This window comes from Phallusia mammillata, chromosome 8 (assembly GCF_965637545.1).
Source record: "Phallusia mammillata chromosome 8, kaPhaMamm4.hap1.1, whole genome shotgun sequence".
Taxonomy (NCBI): domain Eukaryota; kingdom Metazoa; phylum Chordata; class Ascidiacea; order Phlebobranchia; family Ascidiidae; genus Phallusia; species Phallusia mammillata.
The window spans coordinates 14,984,805-15,007,654 of NC_137259.1; the positions used below are offsets into that span (position 1 = coordinate 14,984,805).

General features: G+C 36.1%; 1 protein-coding gene across 3 annotated transcripts; it reads right to left on the bottom strand.

Annotated features, from left to right (window-relative positions):
* Positions 1-145: 145 nt before the first annotated feature.
* Positions 146-22,339, bottom strand: LOC145205019 (sushi, von Willebrand factor type A, EGF and pentraxin domain-containing protein 1-like). 3 transcript variants are annotated; one of them, XM_080077645.1, is made up of 35 exons: positions 22,224-22,339; positions 21,686-21,805; positions 21,214-21,360; positions 20,901-21,080; positions 20,234-20,332; positions 19,127-19,300; positions 18,981-19,061; positions 18,214-18,390; positions 17,468-17,578; positions 17,097-17,247; positions 16,812-16,954; positions 16,090-16,200; positions 15,657-15,875; positions 15,377-15,565; positions 14,539-14,715; positions 13,814-14,080; positions 13,323-13,502; positions 12,468-12,713; positions 12,030-12,116; positions 11,392-11,496; positions 11,150-11,335; positions 10,621-10,806; positions 9,131-9,316; positions 8,428-8,613; positions 8,128-8,240; positions 7,356-7,635; positions 6,595-6,710; positions 5,962-6,073; positions 5,063-5,149; positions 4,176-4,346; positions 2,423-2,538; positions 1,870-1,966; positions 1,459-1,574; positions 872-968; positions 146-411 (listed from the first exon to the last, which is right to left on the bottom strand). In XM_080077645.1, exons 2-35 carry the CDS (start codon positions 21,732-21,734, stop codon positions 335-337), a joined length of 5,019 nt encoding a protein of 1,672 aa, XP_079933771.1. In that variant the 5' UTR covers positions 21,735-21,805; positions 22,224-22,339; the 3' UTR covers positions 146-334. The 3 variants fall into 3 exon arrangements, with proteins under 3 accessions (XP_079933771.1, XP_079933770.1, XP_079933772.1); XM_080077644.1 differs by lacking the exon at positions 22,224-22,339 and having other exon boundaries at positions 21,686-21,827; XM_080077646.1 differs by lacking the exon at positions 22,224-22,339 and having other exon boundaries at positions 16,812-16,951; positions 21,686-21,818.
* Between the last annotated feature and the right edge of the window lie 511 nt (positions 22,340-22,850).

A 22,850-nucleotide genomic window follows, 5' to 3' on the forward strand; every position in this document is an offset into this window, starting at 1 on the left:
GAAAAGAATTACTGTTTAAATAGGAGATTATTTTTTTATTTTTTTTAAATGTGATCGTCACATAAGTACTGCAAGTATTTATTATCCACTGAAATAACAGCTTTTGGTTCAATTTGTCGTGCAGCTTTTACACTTTCCTTACACACGTAGTTGGAATATTTTTATATTTACACAAATGATAAAACATAAAGGTGATAAATCAGAAATAATTGATGTCCGCACTATCTTAATGTTTTAATAATAGGAATACTGCAAAGAAAAAAAATTGATGGGTCCAATATGACAACAATTCGTATTAAATCATTTCTTCTAAGTGTTGCTTGGAAAACACTGTTTATTTGGGTGGTCTGGCTGTCTGTGATGAATTGCTTGGTGGAGGCATTGTCGAAACATCAGGTTGGTCAGCTGGCTCTGAACACATAAAAAAACGAATAATATGTTTATTTGCATTAAAGAAAACCAGTTAAATAACAATAAGCCACTCAATACATCAGAAGCAAACTTTGTAATAACTTTATCTTTTTTAATTTTGCCCAACAAGGCCCATAAAAAACTAAAGTAGGGTGACCGGGTGCACTATTTTCCGCGTCAGCAATGAACTGCAGCGCGTTCAACAGTACTCCAGCAAATCTGCCTTCCGCTTTAATGCGTTTCATAACGTCCTAAGCCGCAATTGTGCCGTGGTATTTGCTTTTAATCATGTAAAATATACTTATCTCGTGCTTTTAAAACTTTTTTTTTTGAAAAAAAAATCGCACCCGTGCTTTTAAAACTGTTCAATGAGACTAACTAGTTTAAAACCTGTCATGTTATAATTTTCAAAAAAATCGAAGCATGAAATCGTGTTTTAAATGCTTTCAATAATGCTTACCACGACAAGTTGTACTGTTGACGGGGTTATTCCAATTTCCTCCTTGCATGCAAATAATTTGGTTCTCACCAAAGATTTCTGTGTTTGGGTCAGCGCACTACACAACAATTAGGTATATGTGTCAAAAAATATTAAAAAGGAGTGTTGTAAATATTTATGCATTGACTTTCGACATTATTTTTAATTATATTATTGCAATCAAAAAAGTTTTTAAAAGTGCGCCGGACATGCTTGAAAATGCAGTAAGCCTTTCCAATTTTACCTCTGGTGTTTTTTATTTGTAAATACTGGTGATACATTTGTAGAGATATACATTCACCTTAACTAGGAAAGCCATGGATTTTACCCGGTAAACAAACGTTTCCATGCCCAGGTTAGGAGTGTTATTAACAATAGTTTAAGCATATCTCGGTGTAGAGGAACAGCTACATCAGAGCTTCGGTAAATTTATCTTTAAGGCTATTTGTTTTTGCTTTTTTTCTGAAAGATTCAGGCGGAGTTGACACAAAATTAGAAGGCTCACATTTAAATATTCAGTTGACAAAAAGATGTCAATAAGGAGTGAAAAACTGAGCATACAGTTTTACCTGAAACGTTGCACTCGTTCCGGGCTGAAAAGTCTTCAACTGAAGCCCTTCCATCGAAATCTCAACAACACTAACTCCATTGGAAAGTTCAGAGGGAGATATTTTGCATGAATAAGCTGCAAAAAACTTATAATTAGGCTCTAAATTGTTGAGGATACATCGGAACCAACATGATAGATTTTCTGTTTGAAAGAAATTGTGGGATGGATAATTTAGACATATAAGACTATACATAGTTAGTGATTTACCCCAAGTGGTTTGTTTGGGACAAAATTTTGGGATGTATTACCATCGCAATATGTCTTTTTTTCACGCAACAGTTTATTGAGTTAGAGATACTTGGCGGCCTATGCTATTTGCAAGCCTAAACATTGACAAATTTTCTGCGTATTACACAACAAACTTGCTTACCGCGGCAGGTTGTTCTTGAAATAGGATGACTCCAATTTCCCCCTTGCATACAAATGGTTTCAGTTTCACCAATTATTTCCATGTTTTGGCCGGTGCACTGCAACATGGAAGTTTAGATGGTCATATTGTACAGACGACATGTGGTGACAAATTTTTGGAAACATTACCTTACATCTAAGAAATGGCGAATAAAAACTATTGGATATAGAGACAAGAAATTAATAGCCAAAAAAGAGTAAATAAACAACACTGCTTTAATGATTTTATAATTTTGTTTCCATTGGAGCAAACTAATTCGGTGGTTGACTTTTGGCAAAAGTTTGAGATGTTTAGGGTTGATGTGGAAAACTTTTTACCTTTTTTACCACATGCATTTTGGCAATAATTTAAAATAGACAAGATCATGACAATTTCAATTTGCTCGTTTTTCAATTCTATGTTCCTTTCGTATGTTCTTTTCGAGGTTGTCGCGAGCTAATACTTACTGGCAACCGCTCATTAATTCCAGGCATGTAAATAAGCAGACAGTAAACAAGAATTCAACTTAACGTACAAAAAAAATTGCCTTTGTCCCAGGATCAAAATCTTGGTCCTGGAGTTGATCATTAGTGAAACCGGCAACACCGACTCCGCCAGAAAGATCATCTGGTCGTATTTTGCACAGTTTAGCTGCAACAAGTTGCAAAAAATGTTTTTATTTTGTACATACTACAGCTATGTCCTTGAGAAAACTCTTTAACAGTTAATCCAGGAAGTCGGCGACTCGTTTGAATTATGAAATGACTATTTGACACATCGGTCCTTTTTCTTTTTTAATGCTTAATTTACAAAAATGGGCGCCTGCGAACATATAAAGGATCTATTAAGTTAATAGATGCAATATTGTTAATAGTATTAACAATATTGCATTTCAAGAATCAAACAGTTGCTAGTTATAGCAGATATTAAAATCGATTTGTGTGAGTGATGTTACAGGAAACGGATAATCGCATTTGATTCGACCGTGCCGTGACAGCAGTTATCATCTATAAGATTTGGGCCTAATCTTACTCCACAGTAGGTGTCTCTTTTAGCTGATTCAGCAAAAAAATGATTTTTTTTTGAAAAACGTTTCCGAATGTTTCGAAGGAAAAACGTTTCGACAAAAATGTTTCGCGGTAAAAAAAACAAAATAAATGTTTGAACATGGATCACAAAGGGACTAGATTTCATAAAATGCTGTTTTTATAGCTGTGTTAAGGCTTTAAAATGATATTTTGGGAAAGTTTCACTATGGTGGCGATGGAGGACCTTTTTCGGTTGGCGGAAACGAATACGTTGTGTCTCAGGCTGTCGTCTGGTTTTCGTTTATGAACAATGAGATGTTATTCAGACTAAGGTCAATGAATAACATTTGGTGCATTTCTCAGAGTTAATATCAAAAAGTCAGCATTTCGGTTTTAATGGTAAAAGACTTCTTAAAATGTACATTTCTAACAATGTAGTTAACATTCTGAAATGTAGTATACATTTAATTTTTAAGGTAAACTCGTTTCGAGAAACGAATTTCGAAACAATTTGTTCCTTGAATTTGTTATTGAAAAAATCGTGTCGAGAAACGGATTTTGAAACAAATTTATTTCTTGAAACACTTTTCGAAACACAGTGGATATGGTTCTGCAAACATTTGGACAAGGCAAACCTATTACTTTAAACGCCTTGTCGTCCGTTTTTTTTACCACGTGATATTATCAGTTTTATTAAGGAGATTGTTTATGTTCTTTTTACAAATTTCTTGAAACCATTTTTGAAACAATTTTTTCTTAAAACAATTTTTAGGGCAAAATTGTTTCTTGAAGCGGATTTCGAAACAAGTTTGTTTCTTGAAACGATTTTGGAAACGAACTTGTTTCTTAAAACGGTATGAAAACAAATTCGATTCTTGAAAAAGTTTTTTTGGCAAATTCGTATGTTGAAGCGGTTTTTGAAGCAAACACTTGCCAAAAGAGCTCTATATACTCGAATTTTTGCGATCACAGCCATTTTTCCTAAGTAAGTCGTACCCTATGATGGCAGATAACGATTAGCAAAGAACGATTTTTTCGTTTTTCAATTGATTGCATTAAGTTGCTTATGGAGCTGCAGTCAATATGTTTTAAACTGATTCTAATCCTTTTCATTTGCAAATACTTGCGATAACGTCACGGCTACGTTTGTGGATAATCGTAATCTATACATTGAAACCATCTTACTTCCAATTTGTTCAAAGGTAAACGTACAAAGTTAGACAAACGAATGGCTACACAACTTTAATAAAAAAATCTTACAAATGCAGGTTGGAGTAGGTTTTTCCCATTCTCCGTTATCCAGACAAGCAACTCGTTTGTCTCCTTGTATTCGAAAGCCGGGTCCACATCGAAATCTATACATTCTCACTTGACCGCTTCGGACTCGATATTGTATTAAATTTTTGTTATTTCTTGGAGATGGACAGTTACCTGAAACATGTTGTTGGTTTAAGAGCAATTTAGGTAGTGTTTCTTTTAAATAAAATGATAGTTTTTTTCCTATAGATGTTAACTGGATTTTGATCAGAAGGTAGGATTTATATCAGGGTTGGGAAACCTGCGGCCCGCTTGACTTTTTAATGTGGCCCCCGTCAGATCTTTGTTAAGTATACAACATAGCATAAAAAACAATAAAATGTTTATGTACAAATATTTTCTAGAAATGACTTTATTGGTAGTTTATATTCAATATTTTCCCATTCCACACTATGACGTCAAACTTACAAAAAATGCCACGCATTCAACCACTTGCTATAATTGTGACGTAACAGTCACTGGATTGCCCCACCTTGCAGTAACAAATCATTTGCCATGTGTTGTTAGTTTTATTATTGATTTTAGAGCGATTAGCGTGCGATCCTTATATTGTTATTTAAATAATATTCTTGAAAACAAAAACAGATCAGTAATAGAGCCAGGGTCTTCCAACTCTTATTTTTTAGTCGAAATAAGTGATAAACCTGTATGCCCTGTTTGTTACAAACATGTAGCAGCAAAGAAACCTTCAAATCTGGAGCGATGAAATATAAAACCACTTGGGTGCTTAAGGTGTTTTACACGGAATTTGAAAATAAATAAATAAATGGCCCGCCCGAAAATGTTGTGCAATTCATGCGGCCTTCCCACCCCAAATTTTATATACATACCAAGATCAGACAACGGAAGATCAGTTGTTGTGGTAGTGGGTGGGGTAGTAGATGTGATCGGAATGTCGTTTGGTGTGCTTTCGGGCTCTTTAAAATATAAAACCTACTGTTTCAGTATTTTATAAACAAAAACAAGAAGACACTTGGTGAAAAAGGCCGTTGGTGAAAAACCACATTAAATTACGATGAATCCCTTTTATAACTAGAAGGGTGGATTAGCACATATTGCCATTGCACATACACTGTGACCTATTTCTTAACATAAGTTTATTTATACATCCCACTCTGTTTTATAATCGATCTCATATCAGCCACTGTTTTCATAACCTTAGCTGTTTCTGCGAAAAGAAACTCATGGGTACCCCACAAATTTATAAAATGAATTTTATAAAGTTACAAAATTTTTGGACGAATGTGGGAACTGCCTGCAGGGCAAGATGTGATAATTGTAACCTAAAAATGGCACCTTGAACAAACTGTCAAATTTTCATCAAAATCGGTCAGTAATTAGAAATTAAAAACATTTTAGAGGTTAATGGGGTCAAGGTGGGGCTTACTGGGTAAAACAACTTTATAGATATCCCTTTAAATTTCATATAATTGAAAATAAATCCCTCTATATTTCATATAATTCGTACATTGATTAGAAACGTCAACCATTATAGGGTGCTAGAGGGGTAAATATTAGAGTTAGAGGGTAAAAAACACACAATCATCATCTCATTATGGCAAACTGAACAAACTGACCAACTTTCATTCAGTTTGGACATTAGTTAAAAATCCACCCATTTTAGGTGGCTGGTGGGATAAATTTTGGGCTACAGGGTGAAACACAACAATCGACACCTACAAATGGCAAAATAAACAAACTGTTATAATGTCATTCAATTTGGACATACCAGTTGGCGTAACACAGTAGTAATTTCTGAAATCAGCTGTCCAAAGCATTCCAGGTAAACACGTAATTGTTCTGTTAAACTTTTCTGCAAGTTCTTCTGATTGGTTGTCGCACTGTAAACATAGTTCGTTTCAAACCTACTAGATTTTTAACGTTTTATCGAACTTAAAGTACATAAAAAAATAAGTGTAATTTTTACAGGAATCAGCCTGTGTAACAGGGTGGTGACCAACAGATCTGTCTTCACTTACCAATTCAACAAAATAAAATGTGACGCTGATCGTCTCTTTTTTCGACGACATTTTGTTTACAAAAAAAAAAACAAATAGTTTTAAAAACAATTATATCTGCAAATATAATCTGAAATTTTAATTAGTGGTTAAGAAAATAATTTTAAATTATGACAAGTTTTATTTGCTTATTATTATTTTAATGTTAATTTTTCTAAATTCGAGTAATTCTTGTTGATTCCGCTTCTTTTCTATGAATATAAATATTGTCACCTCAAAACAATATCTTAGCTTTTTAGCTTAGTTGGTGCGCTAAATTCTCTAACTTAGCCAATTCTTTTTACAATCAATCAGCCGATTTTTTTGTCAGGGTTATCTTTTGATAGAAAAGGTGTTGAGAATACCTCAAGTTGCACCGATGCACCAACTTTAAATTCTCTTTCATCATAATATTCAAGTTCAAATCCAACAAATTTTAATCCCACATGAAGGTCACTTCCGTACAAAAGACATGGTCTTGCTAAAATCAATTAAACTGAATTCAGTAAAAACCTGTTTTGGTAACACATTTGTTATTTTACCAAAATCAAAACTGTTTGTGAGTCCTATAGATTATAACAGGGGTCACCAAACTTTTTTCACTACGGGTCGGATAAGTTTAAAAATGATTCGCGCGTTCCGCATAGTTTACATGCCCTAGCGCCGCCTTTCCACACTTAGCATGCGAGGCGTTTTTTAGGTGCGCCAAGAAATGGTCTTTCTACAACCCCATTTAAAATCTGGTGATGCGACTGTTAAATTGTATAGGTCCTCTCTTACGAGCAATGCTGGTACATTACGTCACAAGTAACAAAAAATCGGATCCGGCCCGCGGGCCGTAGTTTGGTGACCCCTGGATTAGAAGAACATTATTCCCACGATTCAACAATTAAGTTGTTACCATGAGTGATACAAACCAATGCTTTTGTTCAGTTTGTTTTTAACTACTTGCAAAGTTACGTTAATCACTTAACTGCTGAACAACATCTTAACAATATTGGAACATATTTAGGCGGCTGTAGTTTAGTAAGTTACTTGTCCACCCATTGTTACACTTTGGTTAGTTGTACATAAGGTAAATAACAAAATATGTCATTCTTGCATTACTAACAACCATGCAGTATACTTTCACAAGTGGCTTCACTTGACCATCCGTCCTGACATACAATATCGCTTCGATTGCTTGGTTTGTAGCCGGGATTACAGGACAGCTTGATTCGTGAACCCCATTTCCATCTATTGATGCTATTATTTGCGTAATCCATAAATTCAAAGCGTCCTTCGGCTGGAGTTTGCAGGGGTGTGCAGGGGGCGTGGCAAGATGTACTTTCCGGATCGTGGTCCCATAATCCTCTCAAGCAATTCAGTTGACTTTTACCAAAAAAGTCATGCGTAGAATTGGCACACTGTAATATCAAGCAAGTAGTCATTGACGAAACCTTTAACCTAAACCATAGAAGTGATTCCATTAACAACCTGTGTCATTATCTTATTTCAGTAATAACTGTTTTTTAAATGTGCCCGTGTATTAGGCTGGGAACATAAGAGGTAAACTATTCCAATTGTGTAGTGTAGTCGATATGCCACTGCGAAGTCAAGCTATATCAACCAACATTTCTCTTTTGTTTTGTTTTCAAAAATATCTGCTTTGCTTTTTTTGTTTATTTTATTCTTGTTTAATCTCGGTGCTTTATAGTCATAGTACAGACTGATGTAAAACGGACTAACAAATTCCAAGACTCATTTATTTATTTTTACTGTTTGTCAAGATTAAAATATATTTATGGCCATAAAATCTAGAATAGAGCGCAAGCCAAAAACTTCCTTGTTGTCAAGTTGTTTTGTAGAGTGAACAAGGGCTTGATAAACAATAAAACAGTAATAATAGTACATAATACCTCCATTGTGATATTGCTTCCGCTTGGTAACGTTTCAGGTAAAGAATTTTTGTCGTAACCGCGAACAACCACTCCTTCCGCTATTCTCAAGTCTTCAAAGAAGCACGAACGAGCTGGCAAAAATATTAAATGGTAAGTTAAATCAGACAGAATCTGAAAATGATTTGAAAAGTTGTTTTTTGTTCGTTTTTTCTTTTTTGCATGATTACCGAACACCCGTGAACGGTCGATGTCTGTCTTTTAACTTGCTGAAAGTTTTTTTACGCCCTGTCTTCAAATATATATTTTACGGTTACTTACGGTTACAAGTTGGTGATGATGAAGGTGACCATCCGCTAGGGTCGCAAATCAGCATCTCAGTTTCGGTTCGATAACCGGCATTGCAGCGGACATTTGCGCGTTGTTCCAAATTTAATTTTTCTAAAAGTGTCCCTTGATAAACGATACGCCCATTGCTTGGATTCCCCAGCTCATTGCATCGGTAACCTGCAAAACATGAAATACACTTTTTCTGTTAAAAAGTTACAGAAGGATAAAATAAGTTAGATATAAGTTATTTGAATCTAAGGCCACAACATTAGTATCCACTTAATTTAAAAATAAATTGCAGCCAGTATTGAATTACGTGTTGTATACAAATGTTTTTTTTTTTTCTATTGGAACATTCTTTGTTTCCTTCACTCATTACACGACATCCATGCAAAAATAATGTCAGGGACATCAATATGGTCCTGAGCATGGTAACACATTCACAAATCTTTGGTCTAAACGTTAAACTATATGCGTTTTTAAAAATTTGTGATGCGCGAGACTGATTGCATCTTAACCTTGATTTGTCGATCTGTGTCATTTCGACTCGGGCGCATTTTTTCCGCAGAACAAGAAGGCGTATACAGGGCGACTTTAGGGAAGAGGAAAAAAGGATTATTATTATTACCACAAATGTGTACAGTGTTTGAGTATAATAAACCTAAAAATATACTGGGCAGTGGAATTAACTTACGGTTACATGTTGGTGATGAAGAAGGCGACCATCCGCCAGATTCACAAATCAACTCCTCAGTATCTGTTCGATAACCGGGATTGCAAGTAACATTTGCGCGTTGTCCGACATTAAGTCTTTCTGAAAGTGTCCCTTGATATACAATACGCCCGTTGGTTGGATTCCTCGGCTCATTGCATCGTTGAACTACAGCACATTGAACACACATTAAAGGTATTTTACAACTACGTTACTGACCAGACTACAAATAAGTTAAAGTTGTAGGTCGCTGAAAACTTAGAACAAACTTAACAGATATTACCAGACTCCACCCATAGATATACCTAAAAATGTTTTGGTCACAGTTTCATCTTTAAAAGGCAGAAGCTTTTGAAAAATTAGTTTTCTTAAAAAGGGCTTAGGCAGATTGGGCCGCAGTTATTCGCCTTTTTTATCAACCATCCAGATTAGTCCAAAATTTTGACAAATTTTAATCGCTTTTACAATTCGTCGCGTTACAAGCGAAATAACATCAAAACGTTATAACCAGGGTTGCCATTGACTTGAAACCAAAAATAAGGACAATCGAAAAATGAAATTTTCATACGAAACCAAACAAACGTTTTTGAACAAATCTTTTGCAGTTATACGAGCCATGACATATCATATGCAATACTTTGGCAGAAACAATCTGTTTCAGTCACTTCTTGTTCGTCGTAGAAAATACATTGTGCATCTCACAACAGCTCAGGTCTAGGTATACTTTTACTTGTAATAGGGATTTGACCAGTAATTGTTGAAAATAAGACAGAAGAAGGACTCAAGTCAAAAATAAGGACAATTCTTAGAAATATGGATAATAAACTTTTCTAAGACATAGCCCTTCAAAGTAAGGACAAATCTTAGAAATAAGGACGGTATGGCAACCCTGGTTATAACAGTAGTCATAAAATCATGATAATGCAATAGTTTATAACTATTCGAAATCAAAGACTACGATGCACAGTAATAAAGTAGACTTCCTTTTTACAAACACAGGTAACCCACAAGAATTCTCAGACAACCGAACTTTGGTTCGTGACCCAAACTTAACCAAATGTTAACATTGTTCAGATATTTTTCCACTTATAGGGGGCTAGTGTAATTACTAATGGGGTTCTATGCTCAAACTAAAAAAATATCGAATCATGATGACTCAAAGTACCTATAAAATTTTGTCCCAACCGGCGGCTGTTAAAAATTGTGACCACCAGGGGTGTCCTAAGCAACAAGCAGTACTGGTTTTGATGTCATCAGCAACATTTAACCACTGGGGTTATCTAGCCAAGCAACAATGAACACATCTATATTACCATATCCACCAGTTGGAAAAGTTTCATCTGAATTATCAAAGATTTCATGGCGAAAGAGGCGGACAAAATGTACATCAGAAAAAATCGGATAAAATATAAAGTAAATCCAAGTTGCAAAAGTTAGTTTGAAAAAAATACAGGACAGTGGTATTGACTTACGGTTACAAGTTGGTGATAAAGAAGGCGACCACCCGCCAGATTCACAAATCAACTCCTCAGTATCTGTTCGATAACCGGGATTGCAAATAACATTAGCGCGTTGTCCGACATTAAGTCTTTCTGAAAGTTGCCCTTGATATACAATACGCCCGTTGGTTGGAATCCTCAGCTCGTTGCATCGTTGAACTACAACATATTGAACGCACTTTAAAGGTATTTTTATACTACGTTACTGACTAGACTATAAATAAGTAAAAGTTGTAGGTCGTGAAAATGTGAGAAGAAACATAACAAATACTACAGGACCGGCAGATGGCCAGGCTTTCGTGAGATAAATCTAAACCTACATTAGACCTCTGATAATAATTAAACACCTTCCATTCATATGTACCGCATTTTTGATAAATTTGCCTTGTTTGTTTTTTGAAACTTATATAAAAACAGAATAAATTGTTAGAAGCTGTGCTTAAAAATACCCAAAATAGTAGAAATGATCACAGTAGGCGAATCAAATGTAACACTCACTTACCAGTGCAACGTGGTAACTCGCCGGACCACTGTCCCATACCGAGACAAGTAAGTATTTTCCGATTTGGTTTAAATCCGGCATTGCAATTCACTTCAACGCGTGATCCATATTCGCGATGCGAGGACCGCAATCCAATGTAATGAATACTGCCGTTCAATGTGGCAGATAATTGCGGACACCGGTAAACTGAAAAACCAAAAGTACTGTAAGATCCAGATGACAGTTCTTGCCTATTGTTTTACCATTTTCACATCGAGCGCCATAAAATCCTTCTCTGCATTGACAGCTACTATCCACTTGACATGTCGCTCCGTTTAAACACGGAAGGGAGTCACAAAAGTTGGCATCTGTTGAAGTAAACGCATATAAGAGCATATTTTGCAATGAAAAGACTAACTAATTAACAAAACAGCGGTCACAGGCACAAATTAATTCGCATGAACCATGCATCCCATCGAATTGATACTTTCTTGACCTGGGCGTATTTATCATTTAAATTTATTCTAATAATAGGGACTTATCGATTACACAGTTCATTAAGCCTGCAAATATACGAAAAATTATCAAGCCACACATGCATTCGTGCGGCAGGTTCAAATTTCATCGCTTCTTGAAGGAAAGTGTGATTTTCGTAAGAGCAGCTTACAGTCATTATTACAAGTATGTTGTGAAGTTTGATTGATTGAACTATGCGATGATATTTTAATCCAATGAACGGTGTTTGCCGCATATGTAAGACAGTGGAATCAAAACAAGTTACCAAAACAAAAGTAAAAAATGAATTTGCACAGTTGTGTAATTTTTGTCAGTTTTTTTACATCGACGTGATTGGTTTTCAAGCACTCTATGTATACAGTGGAACTTAAAACAGTTTACTTACGTATTTGACATTTGTCTCCGACAAATTTTGAAGGACAGTGGCAACTACCATCAGAAGTACAAGAACCACCGTTCAAACATCCACAACCTGCAAAACCACATTTTGGATAAACATATATTGTTCAGACACACATGAAGTCTTTTCTTATAAGAGGTACAAGACTGATCTAAAGAAAACAATGCATTTTTAAGTTTGCATAGATCGAAGACTTATGGTTTTAAATTGTCTGCTTTTCTTTTACTTTGCTTATCTAACTTTCCCACCCTATATTATCACATTTTTAGATGCCTAATTTGATAATGTGCTTTAGTATACTAAACGTTATTTGTTTGAAATCAATATGTCCCTGTAACAACAACTGGGGTCACAAAAGAATGGAAAACAGCAGGCAAATTAGATATAACTTTATCCATAACAATTACATCTGATGCAACTTACTTCCCTCGCATAAAACGTTATTCAACTGCTGACATGATACTTGTTTCCAGCAGTTCGTGGGAAACCAGTATTCTTTTTTGAGGTGCCAAGTCTGCCCACATTTCCATGTTGACATCACTACACAAGTTGGCCAATGTTTCTGGGTCCATATACGTCTCAGCCACTTTTCCATAACAAATTTGACTTCGCCCACCCAATTCCAATGAAAATCTCTGCTGTTTTTGTCCAAACCCAACCAATAAGCATCTGAAATTAAAGGCGAAATTAAAGGTCAAAATTTAAAAAAATTTAAGAAGTCAAAAGCAGTACATAAAACTAGTGATGCACCGAAGTTTCGGTTGGCCGAAACATTTCGGCCGAATCCGCTGTTTTCCAATGTTTCGGTTTCGGCCCGAACTTTTTTGAAAATTCGGCCGAAACCGAACTTTTTTATTGCATTGAATTAAGGCCTTAAATTTCATTTACGTCCATACGAAACATCAATAATTAACTATTTGTTGTATCTATGAAACACCAGCCACGTTGTCTGCAAAATATTAGATGTTTAGCAAAGTTGACCCAGTGTGAAAGTGATTTTAGTTTGTCAAAATTGTGTTCACTCGCATCAACAACACAAGGTCCAGTTAAAATCATCCAAAAAACAGGGATTTTAGGTTCGGCCTGATTCGGCCGAAATTATTCGGCCTCATGGCCGAATATTCGGTTTCGGCCCGAAGCTTTTTAGGTGGGTTCGGTGCATCACTACATAAAACAGAAAGAGCGGAAGTTAGTTGAAACATAGTGTTTTGAGTGTGCCCTGATTTCTTATTTGAAGCGAGGTATTTCCAACGTTATTGATTTTGCACATTAGGTTACTTGAATCGTTTAGTCGATTTGTGTCCCGCAGTTTTCTGAAAATTGCCAAGTATTCAGGTCTTTCTTGCAGAACAGCCAACATTCCCCCGTGTTGTCTGCACAATCTACTGGCTTGTTCTCGATTCATCTTATTGTCAAAAAACATATACTTCTTTCCACCCCAATACAACACATCTGCAGCTGACAATAACAAAAATTGGGCTTGTTGTAGTAATAACCAAAAAAGTGTTGTAGGTTCTAAATAAAATTCTATGAAATTATAAGAATATGTTTGATATTTAATTATGAAAAGTAGCTTACATTAGTTTTGATGTTGCAAGTGTGCTATGCACTTGCTAATCGCTAATTTATTAACTGTGGATTTGCACTCCATTAATTTGAAATATGATGAGAATGTAAGTCTTAATTTTTCTTTGCTTACAATTAATTCACTAACCAAAGACAGTTAACACTTGCTACATACAATATTAAGCAACACATGTGAATAGTACCTTCAGTTGAACTACACGAAAGTGAATTACAATTTTTGAATTCTGTGTTTTCTCCTCTACACATTAACATTCCATGAGGTGAACCGGGACATCTTCGGGTGCGTTTTCGGGTCCCGGGGCCACAAGAGGAGCTACAAGTTCCCCATGATCCCCATTGTTCCCAATCATTCCAATTAATCCCAGGTCTGTCACGATCCACTGGTGAACCTGGTTGAGCTGAATTGTCTGGTGAACCCGGATTTACCGGAGCTGGGTTTTCTGGTATAGCTGTTAAAGTTGTTGAACAAAAAAAGCTGATTTTGGGTAATTCGTAATGATGGATCATTCACAAGTTTGCATGCAATAGTTCCGATGAACACGAGAGGAAAAACACGAACTGAAACGGACATGTTTAATTTTAGATTTATTGGGCACACCAATTTTAACCTGACAACAACAAGTTCTTCACCAAAATGCTTCCAGATGGTGTTTCGAACCACTTCAAAATCGAGCTTTACTAGCATTTTGTATGTCTTTAAACCGCATATCTTTAAAGCACATCATAGATTTACCGATTCGGGTAAGGTGCTTTTGTGATACATTTACGGCCAGCATTTACGACCGTTCTAAAGCAAGTGTTGCTGGTCTAGGTGTACATGAACCGTATACAAACAACACTGTTAAATGACTAATATTCAACACACTTTTGTATGACTTTTTATACTCGTGCTTAAAATTTAACATACCTGTACACCTCGGTATTTCTCCAACCCAATCACCTCTCTGAGAGCAGCTTCGGGAATTTATCCCATTTAGTCTGAAGCCATTATTGCACTCAATAGAAACCGTTGAACCAATAGCATAGGCATTTTGTTGTGGAATCAAACGACCTTCGGTCACTCTGAAACTCGTGCACTGTATCACTGCAAAAGATTTTTAATAAAACACAGAATAATCTTAATGTTGCTGTAATTCTGCAAAAAATCATCGCTGCAATGCAATTTCGTAAAGAGTTTATTTAAGGTAAACTAATAATAATCGTAGTTTTTAAAAATCGAAATCGCCACTTAGTAAAATGTGGTCTGATGTAAAAACAAATTGCGTTCTCCCATTAACTCGTTGTACCTTATATGCATCAGTGATTTTTATGTGATGTATGAGTTAAATTATTCATGCATCTGTGATTTGCTATGTGGCAGTTTGCCAGGCTGTTGCAGCTTAGATCTTGACCTAGTGTAAGTGTTCAGTAGTTGATCTGTTTGGCTGATGTTCAGTTTAACATTCATAATGATTTGTTTGCTACACTGTTTATGTTTATGCTTATGTTTAATAATTATGTACATTTATTTTATTTGAATGAGAATAAACTAAATTTGTTTATAACTGTGGGAGTTTCTGTTTTAACACTGTCATTGTGGATTCGATTTAAAGAATAACCGGAACGCTTTATTATTACGTTACAGAAAATAAATCGATTACTTTTCGGCCTGCAAGTAATCTGGGCAACAGAAAGTTTGTGCCCATCTGAACTGATCACAGATCACACAAGATAAACTGAGACTTAACATGATCAAAACGTATTACCTCGACAACTTGGTTGGGTTCTAGACCAACTTTCGGAATCCCGGCAACGAAGCGGTAATGTGCTGGTCAACCTGTAGCCAGATGAACATGTAAACGTAACCACTGTGCCCACTGGGTGGTGTAACGCCTCGTGAAAAACAGGATTCATTTGTCCGTTGATGATTCTTCTCAGTGGTGGACAAGATTTTCCTGTAAAAACGTGTAAACCCATTAAATGACCTGAAAAACATGTCTTTTTTGTCTTTAGCGAAAAGCTTATTCTGTTTATCAACTGACTTACTGACACAGGAGATAGTTCTTGGGTTGGCATTCCATAGTTTGGTTGTAAGACAGGTATATGTGACCGAAGTTTGATATCTTGTGCTGGTAATCTTGTAACCATCTCGGCATGTGTAACTGACTCTAGTCCCAGGGAGGTGATGTCCTTGACTTTCACGTGGATATGTGATCCTAACCTCGCCGTTGTCAATCGAGCGCGGAAAATCTGGACACTTTAGGTCTGCAAAGACGGTTTAAAAATTTATTTATCAACAGACCTTTTCAGAATGCATTGGAGATTTATACATCAGAGATTCATAAAAAACATCCTTAGTCGTCGTTAGTTAAGAAACATAAAACTTTGCAATGCAAGGACATATTTTTGCCTTAAAACCGGTTGGTATCAAAAAACAAAACATAGCGTCTAATTCGTATTATTCAAAGGTTTTCTGTACCTGTAGAACAGGTGCGTCCGGTAAAATCTTGGCGGCAAAAACATGTATAGCTGTCAACTTCATCACGACAGGTTCCACCGTTTGAACACGGCCTCACTTGACACTCGTCACCTATAACAAAAGTTACGAATGTCGACTGTGAATTGTATGAAACAACAAAATTTTTATAATTTAACAGAAACGCCTGGTAGGGTCCTCAAACCAACCCGGATTCAAAATTATCAGATACCATAACGTAACATCAGTCAAATGTATTTTGCCAGCATAAATCTGCAAGGAGTTTTTTTAGAGTTTCATGTATTAAATCACCATGGTATTGTGTGACAAAGATGTACCAATATTATTCTCGCAAAAAAATACAAACAAGAATAATACAATGTCGAAACGGTTGAATAATAAAGCATGTCGCTTTTTAAGTCTATTTGGACCGTTATATTCATCGTTAAACTTATAAAAAGATACGTATTTCGTGCTACAAACAAGAAAGTATCGTATTAACGTCTGTGATAGTATTAGCGTAGTAACGTGCAAAATCGTCGGAAGTGAGTAAACTATGATAGCACTTGCTAAATAACAAGGTTACGAAACTTTTGAAGATTGGTGGTTTGTCCCTAAGCGAGTAATTTGTTTACTTAGTGCTTAATCCAGCACTGGTTGTTAGTGTTTTCCCTATTTCCCTGCTACTGTTTCGCTGCAAGGAGAATATACCCTAATTTGCTTACTACACGATTCATTTCGCACAGTTATGTCATCCAAATGCACAGTGCCAGAAGCTACCACAAATGCCACAGTTGCTTCCGTAACACTTCGTGGCACGTTCAGTTCTCCAGCTTGCCATCCAGCACGTCGAGTTCTATACTCCCTTCTGGAACACATAAAATAACGTGTGGAATTTAGTTAATGGACAAGCACTTAAACATGGCTCTTAGCCCATTTACAGACCTAATCATTGTAGCCCTCAAATTAAATATTACTTTTAAAAAGTTAACAAAACTGAAATAGACTACTTTATCTGGTCACCAATCTTCACGTTCATCGCTGCACCAGCAGTTTCAAGCTTGTAAAAGAACTTAAAACATTTGCCATTATTTCTGGGGACTGGTGGTGATGTGAGAGTGGGATGAAAATCTCTGTACGCTCGGCCCACTGCAATGTAACCTATAATAAAGTTGCAAAGTTAACGTTTTGAAGTATTCCTACAAACAAAAAATATTTTTGCTAATCACAAGGGTCGCTTGCCTAAAGCCATGAAATGACTTTTCTAATAAAAAGTAAAAAAAAAACGAAAATCAATACTAGACAAAATCGTATTTTGCACAACCTACCTTGAAACTAACAGTAATATACCAAGAGAGAAGAAAAACCACAAAAGCTATACCTTGTCGGCCAAGTCTGGTTTGTCGCACTGGGGTCCGTGTCCAACCATTACGTAGGTTTGTAAATCCACATGTTGGTGTTCTGTAGGTTTCAAAATCGCATTCTAGGTTGACTTGAAATCAAAATGCAGTGTTTTAAAATGTTTGACGAAGTTTAATTCCACAAATTAACATTATGTTTATTATGCAGATGCTTGATATGCGGTTTATTTTTTGTCTTGTAACCTTGCAACTTTTCCTGTTTCGGCCTCGCGATACGCTGGTAGGCGTAAATTAAACAATTTCTGTTGACTGGTGATTCAATTGATCAATGTTGTCTTTTTCGGTGCTGATCAGTTTGGTCATGGGTCTTAAAGTGTTTTATGATGTGTGTGTAAATCTGACTAAAAATGTATGTTTATTACAAAGAAATGGTCTTACTGTGGTCAAACATTTGATAAGCACAAAGTAGAATGGTTTTTAGTGGAGAATTGGGGCAAAATGTTTGTGGCTCTATACCATTTTGAAACCCCACCACTTATGCACTACTTGTATAATTTTGGTCTCCGCCCATTTTGGATATGCGTTTACTGCATCGTTCTATCCAATTGTAATTGAACCTTCAATCGAGGTCGTTCACTTCACAGCAAGCTAGTTTATACGCAGCCTTGTCGGGAAAATATTTTCGAACTAATTTTGGCTTGACGCAAGGGAAACCACAAAAGGAAAAATTTGTTGAACAAAACGTAACTTTGACCAATTTGCTTACGTATGCAATTCGCCGTTCCTTCCCAAGTGGCATTTTCGTTGCAAACCGCCAAACTGCTTCCAATGTTTTTGTAACCTTGGTTGCAGTTAAACTTGACACGAGATCTGTAGGTGAAATCCACTCCACGAGAATCAACTGTTCCGTGCGCGGGTTCTTCAGGAGCATTGCAACGTTTAACTACAAAGCAAGTAGAAAACTTCAGTTAGCAACAACATTGAAAACGCCTAATGCCAATTTTTTACGGTTATATTTAATATTGTTGTCCATCGTTCCACAAAAACAACCACCTACAGCAGGGGTGTTCAAAGTGGCCAAATGCGCCCGCGACGGCATTTCAAGTTACCAGCGGATGTTGTTTCGAATTTTGTTGCGTATGGCCTGCCATAATTCCAATTATGGTTTTGGGTCGTGGCGACTTGCGACTTCACGCAACAGCCTTTTCGTGAAATTTCATTTACCGGTAAAAAGAAAGTATACATGATGCTGACGCAACAAAATTCCCAAAGTTTCTTAAAAGTTGTACATTTTGTGTTATGATTGTCTGGTTAAAATCTTTGCAAAAAAAAACCGCGGGCGTCTGCACCTGATAAAAATTGGCTCCGGTTAAAAAAATTTAGACACCTATGCAGTGTGTTGAGATACTCAGTTTTTTTGTTTTTACTGTCGGTTTCAATTCATAACTATATACTCAGTGTAGTTGATATCACGTATGTTTTGCCCTAATGTGAGATAGAGAATAGCGAAAAAGTTTAGAATAAGGTACAAACTTAAGCAAGTTGGAGTTCTTCCATCCCAAGTTCCTTCAGCCGTGCAAATTCTTCTACTTTTCTGTGTCATCATAGTGTAACCTAAAATAACAAAACAATAAATTAACCGTTTTGTCTGTTGAGAAATAAGTATATTTTTTAAGCACCTGGATTGCATTCAAAGGTGATCCTAGAAGCAAAGGTGTATCTGTTGCCAATTACACGCCCATTTGCTGGTTCGTCTGGAGCTGGACAGGATATTATGCCACAAAACAGGTTTAGATCTGTCCAAGTAAAGTCTACAGTACATGTAACAACCGCACTACCAAATCCACGATGCCCTGAAAAACACAAACAATAGGTATAATTAGGTTATGAGTTGTTTAACATACAGAGTGGTAGAGTGTTAAAATTGGATTACGACTTATTGTGGTCCGAATCAATTACGTTCTAGTTAGCCCCGAATCAAGCACGTTTAACCCAGTTAAACCTAATCCCGACCCGAAAGGTCAGGGTCAAGCTGAGTCGGACGTTGAAGATAGTTTCTGCGTATTTTGGCATCGCGTCAAGTCTGTCTATTTTGGTTTTTAATCCGAAAAATCTTATTATTTTAAAGACTTTGAAACTCTTGGTTTGTATAGCTAGTCTTGACAAACCCGGAGTAAACTACTAGCATGGTTTGTCATCAAGTGTCAAAGTGGCAGTCAGATTTTTAGCTGTGCAGCCAATCAATGTCTCCTAACATTCATTCTGGTCTTTATGTGTCATGAAAAAGACACTATCACAGAAGCAAATCTACAAATTCTGGTACAATACATAATATTCCAAATCATTGTGTGCGAAGCTTTTTCAATGTTTAAGGAAGTCTATTTGCAATGTGCCAAGTTATCGCTGTCTGAACTAAAGGAAATTGGGGAAGTCATTAACATCGAAGAAAAAACGAAAACATCAAGTTGTTGATTGTTTTCGTTGGTAATTTGTAAATGAATTAAAGAGTATTTTTTGACACTAAAGACTTATGCATAGTCGACCACAATTTATGTGTAGATCACTTTACACTGTAAAGTTTACAGCCTGACATAAACAAATACTGTATCATTTCTCCTGGGGGAATAAAGTCATTAAAAAAATTATTATGGGTAAAGTTATCATGAGTTAGAACATTCGCGACTCCAATTCAAAGTGCAAGGCGACCGCCTTGCGGGTCGCGCATCACAGGTTAAGAAACACTGATCTAGCTGCTTTGACAACCTGACCATTTTCACATCTCTTACCTTGCCGACATATGTAGTTAACTGATTGACCTGGACTGAATGCATCTTCCTGGGTGTCAGGATAAGCATTGGCTTTGCGCCCAGGATACGAGCAACCTTCTGCAAAAAAACAAATTCGTGTGAAGTAGCAAATACTATTGCGCAATTGAACGAAATTAAGGCCTAAGACCATGCTACTCTGGTGCTTTAAAATAGTAACCAAGCCGGAACTACATACATGACGTACAATGTACAACAAGGTAGATGACATAAATTTCGAGTAGATAGTATACGCACTACACATATACATATACAACTCTAAAGTTTTAAAGTAGTTCCTTTCATTTAAGGGTGAAGCATTAGAAAATAAGGACTGTTAACAAGACACTTAATATAGCACTCTTGTAGAGAACTAGTTGCTTCGAAAAAAAAAAGAAATATAGTCTTGATATAGTCCCGAACAAAACTCATGGAATGGACCTCTGTTGTATTCCGTCGTACGCTCCGCAAAATTATCGACGTTATGTGCAGATAGAGGCCTAGTTAACAAACATTTTGCATTTATGTAACAGTGATCAAACGAAATATGGGAAAAAATACTTTTAGAAAAACCGTTGTGACTCTTTTGTGCTTTACTTTACCAAATGTTTTCGTTGGTTGATTTGATATGTTGATTTTGGTTACTTACTTATGCACTTTGCTTCTGTTCCCGACCATTTCTTGTCGCTGCGACATGACCGAAAAGCTTCACCCCTTAAACTATAGCCCTGGTTGCAAACATATTGAGCTCGAGAATTGTATTTTCTTGTTCTTCCGCGGTAGGTAACTCTTCCATCGGGTATCCCTGCCAGAGCTGGACATTCTGCCTCTGTGTAAATAACGCTTATTGATATGGAAAGCTGTCCTCGACTTATACAGTATAGCGCTATAACTAAATACTGGATTTTTTACTTTGGCTCATGGAAAACTAAAGACATAACACAAGAAGTATCGTTACATACTTGGATTAAAGCACGACAAGCCACAATCGTCGTCACAACGGCATTTCTTTAGAGCGCCCCTACAATCTACGTCCGTTGTACAAGGTTTCCTACATCTTCTGCCCTCTTCAACCAGGTCCATGAATCTTGGGCATCTTTGTGAATCGACTGCAAAATAAAACCAGTAAACTTGAATTTAGGTGTTTCGCATTACAAAATTGATCTAAGTCGTAACTTAGAACGCCTGATTTGGGTCGGAACAGAGTTGAAAAAAAAAAACGGAACAAGCCGAGGTAAAATAAAAGCCAGCAATATTTGAACCGGGAACTAATTGCTTTAAATAACCGTAAAACACAACTTTGAAATATTTTTCTGATCTATTTTTGTTAATATTTTTGTTGAACATCAAGAAAAAGGGATTAAAACCAGCAGCAACACACCATAAAGTGCTCAACTGCAGCTATAAAAAAATACAAAACGATTTACTACTCACCAATATGAAACAATAAAGTTCCTACAAGAAGAACACACCACACTTTCATGTTATGTTCTTCGTTTTTGTACAAAATTTCACAATTTTTTTGTCAGTTCATCTGGACGAACTTTTATTAACCTGTAGAAAACACGCCTTGTCTAAACGTAGAAAAAAAAGCATCTACAATGGCATTTCCGAAACATTGTTGTCATACCCAAGAACAAATAAAAAGCTCATTGCTACGCAATTATCAGGAAACAAAGTTTACAGATTTGTTCAGTCATGTATGGGAATTTTCTCCTGTATGCCCTGACAATTTTACATGGTTTTGTACAATTTATAGAGTACTAATTGATAATGAAGTCAGAGTGATCTATACATTTTGAATGTTTGTTCTAACTATTCCTGGCGGTTTAGCAGATCGCAATAAACAAATTCATACATTTGGTATGCAAATTCACTAACAGCCAAAAATACTTAAGTGAATTAACAATTATCCGGCCTTATGTTTGCCTGTAACTTTATAACAACAATTTCGTTTTTGTGCCAAGCTAACCTTGAATGCTATTCGGTTCGGCAGCAATGTAATTTTACGCTTTAGCAAATTGAACGGGTGACGTCACATAATGCGCATCAGTTTGACGATTCGATTCCCTCATGTAAAGAAGCTTAGTAATAAATTCTGTATCGAAATAAACCAAATGGTAAATGATTTTTGCACTACACCGCTTTCTTCGTGTCTTAGACTATTTTAAACAAAATTAATGTTTCTAGTTCGTCCTTTTCACATTTGCACATGTGAATGAACCGTTTTTGTCGTAACGTATATGTGTTTCGTTCTGACGCAGTATTCTATACATATTAAATTTATAAACAACTCTATGCTTTCTATGCTTCTTCAGCAAAGAACAAAGCTAAGTCTATTCTAAATGAAGACTGTCTTTATTTTATCCAACAAAAACAACTAAAATGTCACAAACAATAACCAGCCTTCAACATAACAACAAAATGCGTCTTATTACATTTTTTACAAGTAGAAGATTGTTATAGGATTATGTTAAAGCAAAATTTTCCAGTCTGCAAGTTTTTCGACTGAAGTCAGTGCTAATCACTCAAGCACTACTTCAACCATTTTTGCTTTTCAACACGGCACGTAATTCTGTGATCGCTTGTGCAAAGCACC